This window comes from Lepidothrix coronata, unplaced genomic scaffold (assembly GCF_001604755.1).
Source record: "Lepidothrix coronata isolate B3197 unplaced genomic scaffold, Lepidothrix_coronata-1.0 Scaffold180, whole genome shotgun sequence".
Lineage (NCBI taxonomy): Eukaryota > Metazoa > Chordata > Aves > Passeriformes > Pipridae > Lepidothrix > Lepidothrix coronata.
This window is the reverse complement of record NW_016690360.1, coordinates 1,989,315-2,003,080: the sequence shown is the minus strand read 5'-3', so window position 1 is coordinate 2,003,080 and position 13,766 is coordinate 1,989,315. Positions and strand designations below refer to the sequence as shown.

At 51.3% G+C, this 13,766-nt stretch overlaps 2 protein-coding genes across 7 annotated transcripts in view; one reads left to right on the top strand and one right to left on the bottom strand.

The window, feature by feature from the left end:
* EYA3 (EYA transcriptional coactivator and phosphatase 3) overlaps positions 1-10,335 on the top strand; it is a 55,623-nt gene extending 45,288 nt beyond the window's left edge. For all 5 annotated transcript variants that reach the window (XM_017830535.1, XM_017830533.1, XM_017830531.1 and 2 more), the window contains 8 exons: positions 414-497; positions 1,131-1,220; positions 2,581-2,639; positions 3,517-3,674; positions 5,240-5,354; positions 5,708-5,829; positions 6,050-6,150; positions 6,981-10,335. In XM_017830535.1, coding sequence (XP_017686024.1) covers positions 414-497; positions 1,131-1,220; positions 2,581-2,639; positions 3,517-3,674; positions 5,240-5,354; positions 5,708-5,829; positions 6,050-6,150; positions 6,981-7,061 — 810 coding nt within the window. In that variant the 3' untranslated portion in view covers positions 7,062-10,335. The remainder of the gene's footprint in view (positions 1-413; positions 498-1,130; positions 1,221-2,580; positions 2,640-3,516; positions 3,675-5,239; positions 5,355-5,707; positions 5,830-6,049; positions 6,151-6,980) is intronic.
* Positions 10,336-10,421: 86 nt separating this feature from the next.
* XKR8 (XK related 8) overlaps positions 10,422-13,766 on the bottom strand; it is a 5,858-nt gene continuing 2,513 nt past the window's right edge. The window contains exons 2-3 of one of the 2 annotated variants that reach the window (XM_017830536.1): positions 12,905-13,101; positions 10,422-12,329 (exon numbers count right to left, since the gene is read on the bottom strand). In XM_017830536.1, coding sequence (XP_017686025.1) covers positions 11,590-12,329; positions 12,905-13,028 — 864 coding nt within the window. In that variant the 5' untranslated portion in view covers positions 13,029-13,101 and the 3' untranslated portion in view covers positions 10,422-11,589. The remainder of the gene's footprint in view (positions 12,330-12,904; positions 13,102-13,766) is intronic. The other variant, XM_017830537.1, reaches the window with a different exon arrangement.

The window sequence follows — 13,766 nt, the reverse complement described above, 5'->3', positions numbered from 1 at the left end:
CTGACACTGCCATTCCTCAGAGCAGCCCATCACTTTATGTATAACAAAGATTTGTCTGGCAAACATCAAGGTCATGTACCCGCTGCTCTTCAGATCACTTCTACCTCAGCAGGGCTCTAAAGTTCATTAGCACTCTAAGCTTTTGCTTTCGTAACTATAAAAGCAAGAGAAGCTTTTGACATAGTTTGACCAAGAGAGCTTTAGTCTGAGTATGTACTCCTGTGGCAGTATATAAACTCCACTGCAAAAAATTGCAGAGTTGAATGTGTTCAGCCTGTAAGAGGAGAAGTGGTGTTCATACTTGTTAAAAGCATACTGCAGCTAAGCACAAAATTAACCCTAAAACTGGCTCCTTTATTGTAGTTCAGTGCCTGGAATATCTCAGCTCTGACCTTCTTTTGTTCTCTCTGCAGCGGGTGTTTCTCTGGGACTTGGATGAGACCATCATCATCTTCCATTCACTTCTCACAGGGTCTTATGCTCAAAAATATGGCAAGGTAATACTGTCTTTTCCATGGGAAAAACCCCAAACATTTCTGTCTTGCAGAATTAAATGTTAATCTTGGAAAAGGAACAGCAAAATACATTTAGTTTTAAATATATAAGGTGATACTTTTAACTTGTTGGCAGTTTGGGGCAGAGAAAGAATGTTAAATTTGGCTTTATACAGAGCTAGGAGATGGACATCACCAACACTTCCCTTCTGACAATGCAAGTCCTAAAATGTCAAACTGTATCCTCACTGGGAATTACTGAGATCCTGGCACAGAGGGAAAGGAAAGGGGGTTTTCTCCTTCAAAATATATTGTAGATTTTTTAATGTTTTGTTCGTGCTGACTGCGAAAATGCATCAATTCCTCCTGTGCAGCACTGAAGTGTTTTGTTACATTTTGAGTCAATGAACCAGACTGACATTTGGGTCAATCCACCAGAATGTGGATTTTTCTTTTTTTTCAATTGAGTTGTTTAAATATTAGGGAAATTGTAGTTCACACCATTGATCGTAGCTGGAATTACATCAGGTTTGATATAGAGTGGAAACAGTGCAGTTTAACCGATGAGAGATTTATGACAATTCCCTTCTGCCTGTACCCACAGTGGATTTACTTCTTCTCTTTGTGTTTTGCCAGGATCCAACTCTAGTGATTGGCTCAGGTCTGTCCATGGAGGAGATGATTTTTGAAGTCGCTGATACTCACTTGTTTTTCAATGACTTGGAGGTACTCATGGCAAAGGCAGAACTCTGTGTTACCATGTTTGAATGACACTGTTTGTGAGGGCTCTTGTAGTTCAGAGCCTGTTATTGTTGAAACATGACAGTCTGACAAAGCTGAAGTGGTTGTAAGCACAACCAAATCAGAGATGCAGTCTTACCTAAGACACACATTCTGCAGCCTTCTAGTGTCAGGAGCTCTCTCAGGTTCTGCTGGGTTTCTGCTTGAACCCACACAGATAAAAGCAATTATGTCTGCTCTGTCTTGTACTTGCATTCTGGACTGGTGAGTACTTTGCTTCCACTGATCCTGTTTTGAAATGGAGACCAGAGATGTGAGGACAAAATGACCTTGAGGATGTCAGTTCTCAGAGGCTGTGACTAAGCCAAGGACAGAATACAAGAGGTGACATGGGCTGTGTAACAGCTTTGAAGGACGTGCTGCCATAGACAAGTGTGCTGTACACATGGAAGGTCCACAGCACCCTCCCTTTTTCTTTCCTGCAAGCTCTTGCTGCCCTCCCATTGCCACCCTGCTTAGGAAAGCTGAATATGAACACGGAACAGTTAGCTGTAGGTGCATCACTGATGCACATTATGGGAAAACAAGATGATTTTGTTGATGCAAACAGAGACTTAAATGACATTTCCATTGTGGCTGTGACTACTGGCAGCAGTAAACTTTGACAAGGTGGTCATGAGTTACCTCCCTGCTTCAGGGGAAAAAACAACAAAAACCCCTAAGGAAAACACTTGTGCTGGAAAGGGAATTGTTGACGTTAGCTGAGTCTCAGCCACGACATGTGCTGCAGTAGGTATTGGTTGGTGGGTTAAATCAGTAGGTTAGTGGGTTAAATCAGCTGCATTAAGCACCAGAGTCATGGCAGTGCCACTACACTGCTGTTCCTTCAGGGTTCCTGCTGTGACTCTGCTGACCTGGTGTTGAGAAAATGGAATAGCAATGCTTGACCAGATAATGCAATTTTGGGATATTCTTGGTTTGTTTTGTTTTGCTTTTCTGAAGTGACAGAAGGGTTTCAAATGACAGCTTTGAGTCCAACCTGTTCAGGGAGTGTCAAAGTTCTCTTTTTGCAGACAGGTCAAAATGTCATATAAACATGCTTTTTCCAACTCTTTCTGGGTCCTAGTGTGGGCAAGGACCTGTAAGAGCTGGGCAGTAAAAGCCAATACTGGCAGACGGAGCTAGTGGAAGTTCTGTGGGTTTTGTGGAAATGATGTGGAATGGCTTGTTGCTGTTGGGAAGTGTGAAGGGATTGGTTTATATCACAGTTTTTTTAATCCTCAAATTTTAGTATGTTTCTGAATTACCACAGTGTGACTCTATTTTTGTTTTTTTCCTTTAATAGGAGTGTGACCAGGTACACATAGAAGATGTGGCATCTGATGACAATGGCCAAGATCTAAGGTGTTGTACTGACAAATGCAGGAAATGTATTGCTGATGTAATCGGGTGTTGTGGGGACTTGACACCCAGATGGAATTAAGGGAGGGAGGTCAGCTTTGTGCAGAGAATGAAACCTGGCAAACGGTGTTTGTTTGCTGGGGGCTGTTTCTTTGAAGACCTACAAAGCATTAAGAGTTTTGAAATTAGATTGTGAATTATATTGTCCACAGTTGAATGCTGCCTCTTTGTTCAATGACATATGAGGAATGGAGAACCTGCACTCCAGATCTCATGATGACAAGGTTGGATGGATCTCTGAGTAACCTGCTCTAGTGAAAGGTGTGCCTGCCTATGGCAGGGGTTTAGAATGAGATAATCTTGAAGGTCTTGTCCAACCTAAACCATTCTGTGAGTCCACGATCATCTGAGAAATGCCTGTCAGGGAGTAAGAAATACAGGGAAAGTGGTGAAGCAGGACTTGTTCCCTGCAGTCATAAGCTGGTGAAGCAGCTCATCTGTTTGTGGAGCTGCAACTGTGATGGAAAGGCACAGATGTTGTGTTTAGAGGATACTGTGCTGGAGTTGATCGTTGCAGGATGAGAAAGAGGCCAGTAGGAAGGATGCTCCATATCGCAGAGGAGTGAGCAGCCAAAGGGCAAAGGAGAATTTTGTAGTGAAGAATGTGAAGGGAATTGTATGAGTGTAGCAGTTCAGAGCCAGCAGCAGCTGTAGTTGGATATCAGTGTGTTCCTGTAGGAGCTGGGCTCTGTTCTCCAGGTGCCCTGGTGCCTGTGCAGTTCCTCTCCCAGGTATTTTTTGGCTGCTGTCAGCGCTGTTGCAAACGCTGCAGGAGTTCTGCTGTTGTGGCTCAGCTAACACATCTACTTTCCTGCAACAGCAACTACAACTTCTCCACGGATGGGTTCAGTGGCTCAGGAAGCAACACAAACCACAGCTCCTCGGTTGGTGTGCAGGGAGTGGACTGGATGAGGAAACTGGCCTTCCGCTACCGCAGGGTACGCGAGATCTACAACAAATACAAGGCTGATGTTGGAGGTGAGTGTCACCTGCACCGAGGTCTGAACAGAGCTTGTAGGGCCAGACTCTGTCCTTCCTCAGAGTTTTGGCTTTTCTGAATGTGTGGACATGAGAAGTAAACCATTCTCCCAGTGCTAACTGGGATCAAATTTCCATGGAATCCAAGAGAGTACATCTTCCAAAACTGAACAGCGTGCTAGTGCAGGCTGTGAGTTATCATGGAGATAGGGGTGGTCAGTCAGTCCTGGAGCTAACAAAGTTGTAGTGCATATAGTGTCCCTTTGCTAATTTAGTATGAAAGGTTACCTGGCATTCTGCTCAGGACAGGTCTGAATGACTCATTTGCCCTTCTTCTCAGGAGGTATCATTCATGTCTTCACAAAGTCTGCTTTTTGTCATGTCATTGTCAGGAAACACAGTGGTCACCCCTGGGCTGTTGGGTCCACGGTCTGACATGACATCTCTATCTTTTCACAGTATCACTTAAAACCTTTCAGTTTTGCTTCCTTTCCAGCTCCAAAGCAGTCATAATGATGCAAACCACAGTGAGCAAATGGAGATGAGTTTTCTGTTTAGTCTGAATCTTGGCATTGCTGTCCCTGAAAAAGGGATGTTGCTGGAGCAGCTCACCCTGCAGGGTGACTCGGCCTGGTGGGTTGTGGATTTGGGTACCCTTTGCCTACACAAAAAAAACACTTGATAGATCATTTTCTTGGACAAATGTTCTAAAAACCAGGTGTTCAAAACTACAGCTTTCAGCCCGTCAGTGTAAGTCTGCAGTTCAGTGTGCTGGAGCTACCTGATTTCTGGCAGGGATCAGACCATGATTCTGTATTTTGCATGTGGGAAACCTGGATGCAGAGTTTTTCAGGACCTGTGTAAAGCCCCATGGTAAAGCAGCTGTGGGTGCAGCCTGCTGTGGGTCCTTCCATGGCCTCAGTGCAGGGGACTGGTGCACTACAGGACTGGAATGAGGGAGCTCATACATCACGGCTGGAAGGAAGGTGCAGGCTCCATGTGCTCCTTTCTTATTGTGTTTACTGATAGCAGCAAGTTTGACTGTATGGACTCCATTTCTGGCTGCTTTTAATTCAAAACTGGAGGCTTGGAGAAAAGTATATCGAAAAGAGATTACAAACACGTGAATAAAAAAAAAAGGAGGGCAGTTTAAAAAAGATACATAAAAGGGGTTAAAGTGGAAAGGGTCCTTGGGAAGAATGATGTCAGAGGGGGTGACTGGAGGAGTTCTTTCCCCTGCTCTGTGGCCTTGGACCCCTGCTGCTGTGAGTGCTTTGTATGAGAGAAGTGCATTTGATTGCCTGTGTCCTGAGAAATCTTTGAAATAATCGGAGAAAAGCATCTGCCCAGTTCCCCACAGTCAGACTCCTGGATGGATGTCTGGGCTCATCCATGTCACTGGAAGCTGGTTTCTCTTGCTGCTTCAAGACAGACAGTCCAGCTTCCAGAGGCCTTCAGTTCTGTGTTATTTATTGGAGAGCAGGCAGCTGGTGCATTGGGGGACAGCTCTCTCCGTGTCAGACTTGCCAGCTCAGCTGGGCAAACACATGTTCCTTACCTTCCAGGCCTGCTTAGCCCGCAGAAGAGGGAAGCTCTCCAGCGACTGAGGACTGATATAGAAGTGCTAACAGATTCCTGGCTAGAAACTGCATTAAAGTCCCTGCTGCTCATCCAGTCCAGGTATGGAACCTGGAAGTGCGTGCGTGGCTTTCACAGCCCTTGGGTTCACGTGCAGCACTGCTGCTGAGAGGCAAAGTGTCTGACTGCAAGAACTCCATCCCTTGAGCACCCTTTAGGATTTCTTTGCTGCAACACCTGTAGTTAGGAAGGTCCCCATGCTCACCAAATCACTTTTCTGCCAGAGAATTCTTCCAGAAGTAAACAAGCAAAAATCATGAAACCTTGGCCTAAAATGCCTCCTGAGAGCAGGACAGCAAAGCATGTGGCACTTGGGAAAGCCGAGCAGGCTGCCTGGAGCAGCCGTGGCACCAGTGGCTACAGATGTGCAGTAACAAGTGTTTTTCTTCTTTTAGAAAAAACTGTGAGAACATCCTGATCACAACTACCCAACTGATGCCAGCTCTTGCCAAAGTTCTCCTGTATGGATTGGGCGAAGTGTTTCCCATTGAAAATATTTATAGTGCTACAAAAATAGGTAAGGGGTTGTGCCAAGTCTCTGGCACTGCAGCGGGGAGTTTTACATGGGAAGTGCCATTTCATGCTGTGGTCCAGCTGGTCATGGCTTCTGGCTCAGGAGCTAAACTGGGTGTTATCCCCTCCCAGTAAGACAAGAATGTGTTTCTGGAAGGAAGAGACCTGTTCAGACTCCCATTTCTCTCTGCCTAAGGCTCCTCAACACTGGGTTGTGTTGGCAGGTAAAGAGAGCTGCTTCGAGAGGATCGTGTCGCGGTTTGGGAAGAAGGTCACCTACGTGGTGATCGGGGACGGGCGCGACGAGGAGGTGGCAGCCAAGCAGGTGGGTCTGACTGCAGAGGTGGCTGGGGGGCAATACAAAGGGAAGTCACTGCAGCAGGCTTTGCCTGCAGGGACTCTTGTTCTAAGGCTGAACAATTCAGGCTGGGGCAGCCAGGGGCAAGAGATCTTCCACATGTTAAGATGGGCTGTTTTCTGGCTCTTGGGGGTTTAAAGTTTCTGTTTTACTGCTGTTTACGATTGCATATGTCCCTGTAAGCAGTGTCTTGGTGTAGCACATTGGATGTAGCATGTTCAGAGGTTGGACTCAGTGATCTTGGAGGTCTCTTCCACCCTGGATGATTCTGTGTCCTGATCATAGCCTGTGGCTATCAGGATAATGCAGTTTCTCAGGAGCACAGAGGAGTCAGGGCTCAGTGGCAGCAGCGCATCATTACAGCACCTGCTATTAGTCTGGATTACAAACAAGGAGCAGTTTGATTGATTTGGACAGGCCTAGATGAGTTGTTCAGTTGTGCTAATTAACAACAGTGAAGTGCACGGACGACTGTCAGGACCTTGTCTGCAGACTTCACACGTTCTGCCATGTGCCAGAGCTGCCACCTGTGCAGGTTCCCTGGAGCCCTGGGCAGGCATTCCTGGATTCAGCAGCAGCTCACAGCCAAGGTTTTTATCGTGAGCAGCTGACAGTCAGTGCTGGTGCCTGTCATATACAGATGTGCAAATAAGATACAGATGTGCAGGTGGCCAATATCCATCCTGAGCGTGGTGTGCTCAGAACCACCACACTGCACAGCCCTGCAGGTGTACCCTGGCTGCTTCCACCTCAGCTGAAAATCCCTGATAAACTTGACTGTTCTCTCTTTGTCACAGCACAACATGCCGTTCTGGAGGATCACAAATCACGCCGACCTCGTGTCCCTTCACCAAGCCCTTGAGTTAGACTTCCTGTAAGAAGCTGGAGCAGAGGCGAGACTGCAGCTCCTGTGAGCTCTCTCCGTCACTGGAGAGGCAGAAATCTCACACATTTGAGGACTCACTTTTCAGCTTGATGAAGAAAACATACCTGATGCAAAATCTACAGTGGAACATGACAGCAGGTCATTCCTCAGGAGTCCTGCCAAGTCCCAGACGTGTCCTGCAAAGGAGCCCTAGACTCAGCAGGGCTACAGCTTGTCTGCCAGAAGGGACTTACAGAGTCAGCTGAATGCTTCTGGCAGGTGTCTCCAGAGGGAGGGGCCATACAACAGCAGAAGTATTTGTAAGAGCCCTCTCCTTTCTATTCAGCTTAGTTGTAGAACCCAAGTACACATAAAACCTTATTTTTATAGGAAAACGCTGATGGCAGAGCTGAACCTTCCTTGTTTTGCCAAGCCGAAGAGCTATGGGTTTTTTTCATGGGAAATATTAATGAAAATGTCAAAAATACCTCTATTGCTGTAAAATGTGTCCTCTCTCCTTTCCTGGGTGTTCAAAGCAGTTAATTTATTACAATGTCCTTATTTCCTCAATGTGGGATTACTGGAAAACAGAAAAATAAGGGAACGCTTCTGGGATATGTGGTTCTTTGTAGAGGCAAATGTTGGTGTTCTGAGTTTATCCTGGTGGCTTCTAGTCAAATATGTGCACAAGTCCTGTTAGCCAGCAGGAGACCATTGGATTCCAGCCTTGGCCCGGACCGTAGATCCCACAGATTTTCCCTGTAAAGGAAAATGAAACCGCCTGTGAACATCAGGTATGGCAGACTAGTGCATACTGCTCAGATGTGAACAGAGTCCTCACCTGGACTAGGAATAATCTAATTCCTAAATCCTCATGAATGTTACAGAGAAGGCTCTGGCTATGGTTGTTAACCTTCACCTCTGCATTCCTGACTCCGTGTGTGAGAAAAAGCTCCTTTTAGTAGAATCAGATTCAGTTTTCTTATATTCTTCTTTGCATTAGCCTAAATACATAGTGAGAAACAAATGCCTTGTTAAGAGGGACTTAATTTTCTAAGACACTGTGACTTGGCAGCCTGGAGCACACTAGCCTTGAGAGGAATGGCAATGCTGATTTTTCTGCCACTGTCTCAGAAAAGAGACTGGAGCCAGTGACCTGCAGCTCCCCTGGCAAGGAACAGGCAACTGGGGACTGGGGCTGGCATAGGGGCTGGTTTTGTGCCAGGTCAGGCTGTGTTTGGTGGCATCTGCCTCCCCCTGCACCCCGATGGCACCAGATCAGCAGGTGCTTGGGGTTCCTGCCCTGAGGACGGGTGTGTGCTGCACCCCAGCCAGACCTGTGGCTGCACCCAGACCCGTGGCTGCACCCAGACCCCTCCAGATTGCTGGTCCCAGCCCCACGTCACCTGTCTGGGACCCACAGGGGACTGGGCTGAAAGTCTGTCACTGCAGGGGGGACACTGACCCACTCGCTGTGCCCACACAAGGGATGTATTTGCTGCATTCCTTCCATGGCATTAATTACTGAGGGATATTTCCATCAGTGCAGGCTCCGCTGTGCCCTGGGAACGTCTGTTCCTGGGCCATCTCCAGTGACCACTGGGGAGAAGGTGCCTAGAGCCAGGGGTTTGGATCCCCAGTGCTTAGGGAGTGGACCCAGGAGCTCTGTTTCATATTGTCCTAGCTCCTAGCTCCAGTTTCCTTTTTTTTTTTTTTTTAATTAAATTGGAATCAAAGGAGATTCTTTTTCCAAGGTGGTCACAGGAGTCAGGAGTGATCAGCTTTCCATCCAGCTCCTTGTCAGGTGTTGGCCTTTTGCTCTGATCCCAGATGGATACTGGGTCTGCATATTTCCCCAGGAGCTCTGCAGCAGGAACACACTGTTATGTGGGAGCTGCTGCCCACAAGCAGCGGGACCACTCACCCCATGAGGGGAATCTGAGGACAGGTGTCTGCTGCGGGTGTCACTGGGCAGCTCAGCAGAGGGGGAGGTGTTTGGCTGCCCTTGGGGCTGCTGGCCCAGGAGAGCCCTGGGGCTGTGCTGGGGGTGTTAGCAGCAGGTTTGGAGAGGGGAGCAGGAGTCCCCAGGGATGTTCTCTGTACCAGATGGAGAGCTCAGGTGTGTTACCACCTATTCCAGGCAGCTGGAGCAGCTCCAGCTCCATGACTGCTGGGTCCACAGATCCAGTTCCTCTGGGGTCCCTGTGAAGTGTGTTACTGTGCCAGCCAGAGCTGTGCCAAGGAGCAGCCCCGTTGCTCCCAGGGTTGGAAATATCACCAGAGGATCAGGACTTACCTGGAGTCACAGAAGAGCCTGTGTGGGATCCTGAACATCCCTCAGTGAGTCCCAGTCCATCCAAAGGTCTCCTGTAAGCAGGCTTGGGAGCTGTCCCAAGCTGTGCAGCAGCCTATTGGGAGCACATCTTGTACTCTGGCTGGCTAAGCTTTGGGATTAAAACCTGTGCCTTAACCTCCCACCACTGGCATGGCCAAGTAGCCCCTTTGCTTTGCTCCCGTGGGAAGCAGCTGGTGAGAGCTGTGCTGGGGAGGGGCTGGGTTTGCCCAGGCATTCTCAGTGGGTGCTGGGCCTGTGGGCCTGAGCCACCTGGCAGCTGGCTGTGCTTTTTGTTTGTTTACTTCCAAATGTTTTAAGGAAATTTTAAGATATCGGTAAAATTTTAGCTGAGCGTGGAACTTGCAGCCACTGACATTTCATACTGATATTTATACGATGTTTCCTTGAATGTATGTAAAGTACTTTTATAACATGAGGTTGATGGTACATTTCTGTGTTTGTTACTAAAGGGTGACCTGGCTATTTTATTTTTTTTCCTCTGTTGGCTGAATTTAAGCCTTTTCCTGTCTCTCATGAGGCAGAAACAGCACCTCTATCCAAGTATTGATTTTTCTCCTGTCTCTGTCACCAGTTCAGCTACAGCCAGGTAGGCTAATGGAAGAGCAAACCCAAACACCTGAAGGACAGTCAGCCTGTGGGCCTGGGGCACCTGAGCTCACCTGGATGCTGCCAGCCTCCCCTGCAGCTTCACCACAGCCACGGAGGCTTTAAAAACCACCTGATCCACTAATATTTGCTGCCTCCGAGAGCCCTGGGGGAGGTGTCTGTGCTGGCAGTGGTGGGCAGGACCCCTGGAGTCCAGAGCAGCCCTTGCAGTGCTATGAGGGGTGAGTCCCAGGCACTGCTGGCTGTGGGGTCTCTGCCTGTTCATGGTCTGTAATGGGAACTGTTCTATGAACTGGAAAAAAAAATAAAGTCTTTATTTTCTATAGTGACTGCTTCAGCTTGTTTTCTGCCCCCGTGTCAGTCCCTGCCCCTGTGACAGCCTGGGCCAGGCTTGGTGGCACTGGCAGCTTACAATGGAGCCTCTGGGGAGTCCTGGGGAGCCAGTGGGGCAAGGACTGGCTCCTGGGCTCTGCTGAGGTGCCCAGGGCAGGCACACAACGCTCCCTGAACAAACCTTCCCTTCCCATTTCTTTTGCACAAGGCCATCAAACACCCCTCCTCCCAGCCTGTGCTGCAGAGCTGCTGGCCTTGGCCACAGGCTGATTGTTTGTAGGAGCAGCTGTGAAACAGAGTTCAGCTGCTCCTCCAGCTGTATCCTGCTGCCTTCCCTGGGGTTCCCCTCCTAGGCTGGGTCCTGCTGGGGGGGGAGTGATGGAGGCAAGGGGAAGGGGCCAGGAGTCAATGCTTTGGGCAACCAGGACATGCCACAGCTGCCAACTGGGCAACAGCAAAAGAGGCAGAGGCTGCTCTGGGGCCTGCTTGGGTTTTGGCATGAATCTCGGGACCTCCCTGCCTGGGAGCTGGGTGGGTGTCTGTGCCCAGGTGGCAGCACAGCCCCACACTGACCACATGCACAGCCACCTATGGCTGAGAACTGCCCATGGCCAACTGCAGCCTGGCTATGGCATTAGGAGCACTGCCCAGGGTGTGGTGGTGGGAATGGCAGCCAAGGGAGCACGAGGTGTCCATAATAAGCCAGAAGCACCAAGCCACCCTGCAGCCACTCTGTCAGCACAGGCCTTCCCATCCCTCCCCGAACATGGTGATAACAGGTGAGCTTTGACCTTGATACCAAAACTAACACACAAAGGAAGAAAACTCTGTCTGGAAACAAAGGTCAGATAGCCACAGCCACGGAGGAAACGAGCTCCCACATCCCTGCGCAGCAACGGCAGCAGCAGGCACAGGAGAGGCACAGAGAGAACAAACCAGTGCTCTTGGGGTTTTTCTTTTGAACAAGCTAATAATAAATAACAAGGAAAGCTGACACAGCACTGCACCCATGCTGGACCTGCCACATGCCACAATGTGCTGGACCTGCCACAAACACCGTGGCTTTCCCTGAGTGTGCAGCCATGGGAGCCATGCTGTGTGCCATGGGACTCCTTGGGCATTTCCACATCATCCCTCATTCCTGCCAGGTCTCTCCAGCTGCCCAAAACAACAGCCTGGGGGAGCAGAACCAGGACCACAACTAACAAATAGACCTCCCCTGCATGTCCCTTTGGAGGAGCTGCCCTCAGGCAGCAGACTCGAGGGCAGCAGCCCCATTCAGGAAGCGCTGCCGTGCCAGCTGGGAGACAGGGAACTGGATCTGGGCCAGGCACTGCATCCGCCTGTTCACAAGGTCCGGCTCAGAGAACGAGCGAAACTCCAGCTCATCACTCCCTCCATCGGCATCCACTTCGTCATAGCCACCCTCCTGCTGCACCTGCCTGTTGGGGTGCAGCCACTTGTAGTAGGTGACCCTCAGCCCCAGTCCCAGCAGATAGCAGGGCAGGGCGGCAAAGACCACTGGGAGGAGGTACCAGTGGTCCTCAGAGGGGGCCTGGCCCCAGAGCCAGGAGAGGGCCAGCAGTGTACTGTCCACCAGGATGAAGCTGTGGTAGATGATGCTGCGGTGCAGCGTCCTCCCCTGCGCCACGTTGAACCAGCTGAAGTAGAGGATCACAGCCACCATGGCCCGGTAAAGCTGCTCAGGGCCAGGTGATTCCATGAAGTTTGTGCCCTGCAGGCTGACCCAGAGGAACATGGCCAGCCACACGAGTGGGAAGTGGACAGCCACGCCGTAGGGCCAGAGCAGGGCGAAGAGGGCAACTGCCAGGACGCGGGGACAGATGAGGAAGAGGTTCCACAGGAAGTAGATGATGGAGGAGCCTCGGCTCAGCTCGTACTTGTCCTGCAAGAAGGAGCGCAGGGACTGGTGGTAGTCCAGCAGAGACCAGGACACACACAGGAGCGCAGTGCCAATCCCCAGGCCTGCAAACAGAGTTGGAGATGCTGAGGGGAGACCGAGACAGGGCCCAGCCTGGCTCAAACCTTCCCCTGCCCGGTGCTGCTACAAGGAGCTTCCCCCCCCCCGCTCACTGAGCTGCTGCTGCCAGGGTCAGAGCCTCAGCACCCCTCTCTCCCTCAACCTTCTGCCCTCCCTGAGGAGGAGGCTGGTGCTGGCCTTGCCCAGAAGGTGGAGAAGAAGCGCTGGGACTGAGTAGCCCTGCAGAGCCCACACAGGCAGGCCTGTGCTCCACCTACACCCACATTGGCATCTCCCTGCTCCCCAGCCTGACCCTCAGCCTCTCCTGGGAATGAGGATGGGAATGGGCATGTAAGGAAATGACCACAGTGGTCACAGCTCCAACCTTCCCACCCTGAGCCCAGCACGGTCCATTGCAGCATGTGAGTGCAGGACAGGGGTTCACCCTCCTGTGTAACATGGGAGTAGAATGACCCTTCAAGCAAGTGTCCTGTGGGGTCCTACAGCCCCCAGACAGCCCATCTGGTCTGTCCCATCCAAGCCCACTCTGACCCCAAGCCTGCACCCCCACATCCCTCACCCTGGGAGATCTCAGCCTTGTTTGTCTGAAGGATAATGTAGAGGAGCAGGGTGAGCTGCGGGGTGTTCTCGAGGAAGGTCTCGAAGAGCCGCAGCATGCTGATGTCGTGGGAGAGGAAGGCCATGTGTCTCTGCTCCTCCTCCTCCTCTGCTTTTGCCCAGCACACCTTCCAGCCCACCTTCAGAGCATGGAGGCACCTGTGTGGGGACCCAGCCAGTGGTGAGGGGCCACACAAGCCCCTCGGTCCTCACGCTGCCCTGGCAGGACAACAAGCCCCTCCAATTTATACCCAAACCTCTCCTTCCCCCTCCCCAAACCAGGCACCACAGGAGCCACGCGATGCCCAGCCACGCGTGAAGTGTCAAACAGAGAACTGCCCTCAGAGGACCTGCCAGGATCGTTTCCTGCCCTCGGGAGGGGAGGCCCTGCCGCGCCCCCCGAACTCCCGGGAGCGCCAAGGCCCAGACGAGAATCCGGGGCCCCGCTCCGCTTGGTCGGAGGGCTCCGGCGGCGGCGACAGCACCGGGAGACAAGAGCTGAACCGGGGGAGCTTCAGCTGGAGGGACACAGGCGGCTCCGCCGCGGGGCTGGGCCGAACCGCTCTGTCCGGGAGCCCCTCGGCCCCCCCGGGGCACCGCTCACCCCACCCCGGGCAGGCCGGCAGCTGCAGGGGGCCGGGACCCTCGTCCTCCCCTGCCGGAGCAGAGTGAGGGGCAGCCGGGGGGGTGAGGGGAGGCTGGGGCGGAGCGGGGACGATGCCCGGGGATGGGCAGGGGGTGATGCCCGAGGGATGCCCGGGGGTGGGCAGGGGGGGTGCCCGAGGGATGCCCGGGGGTGGGCAGGGGGGGTGCCCGAGGGATGC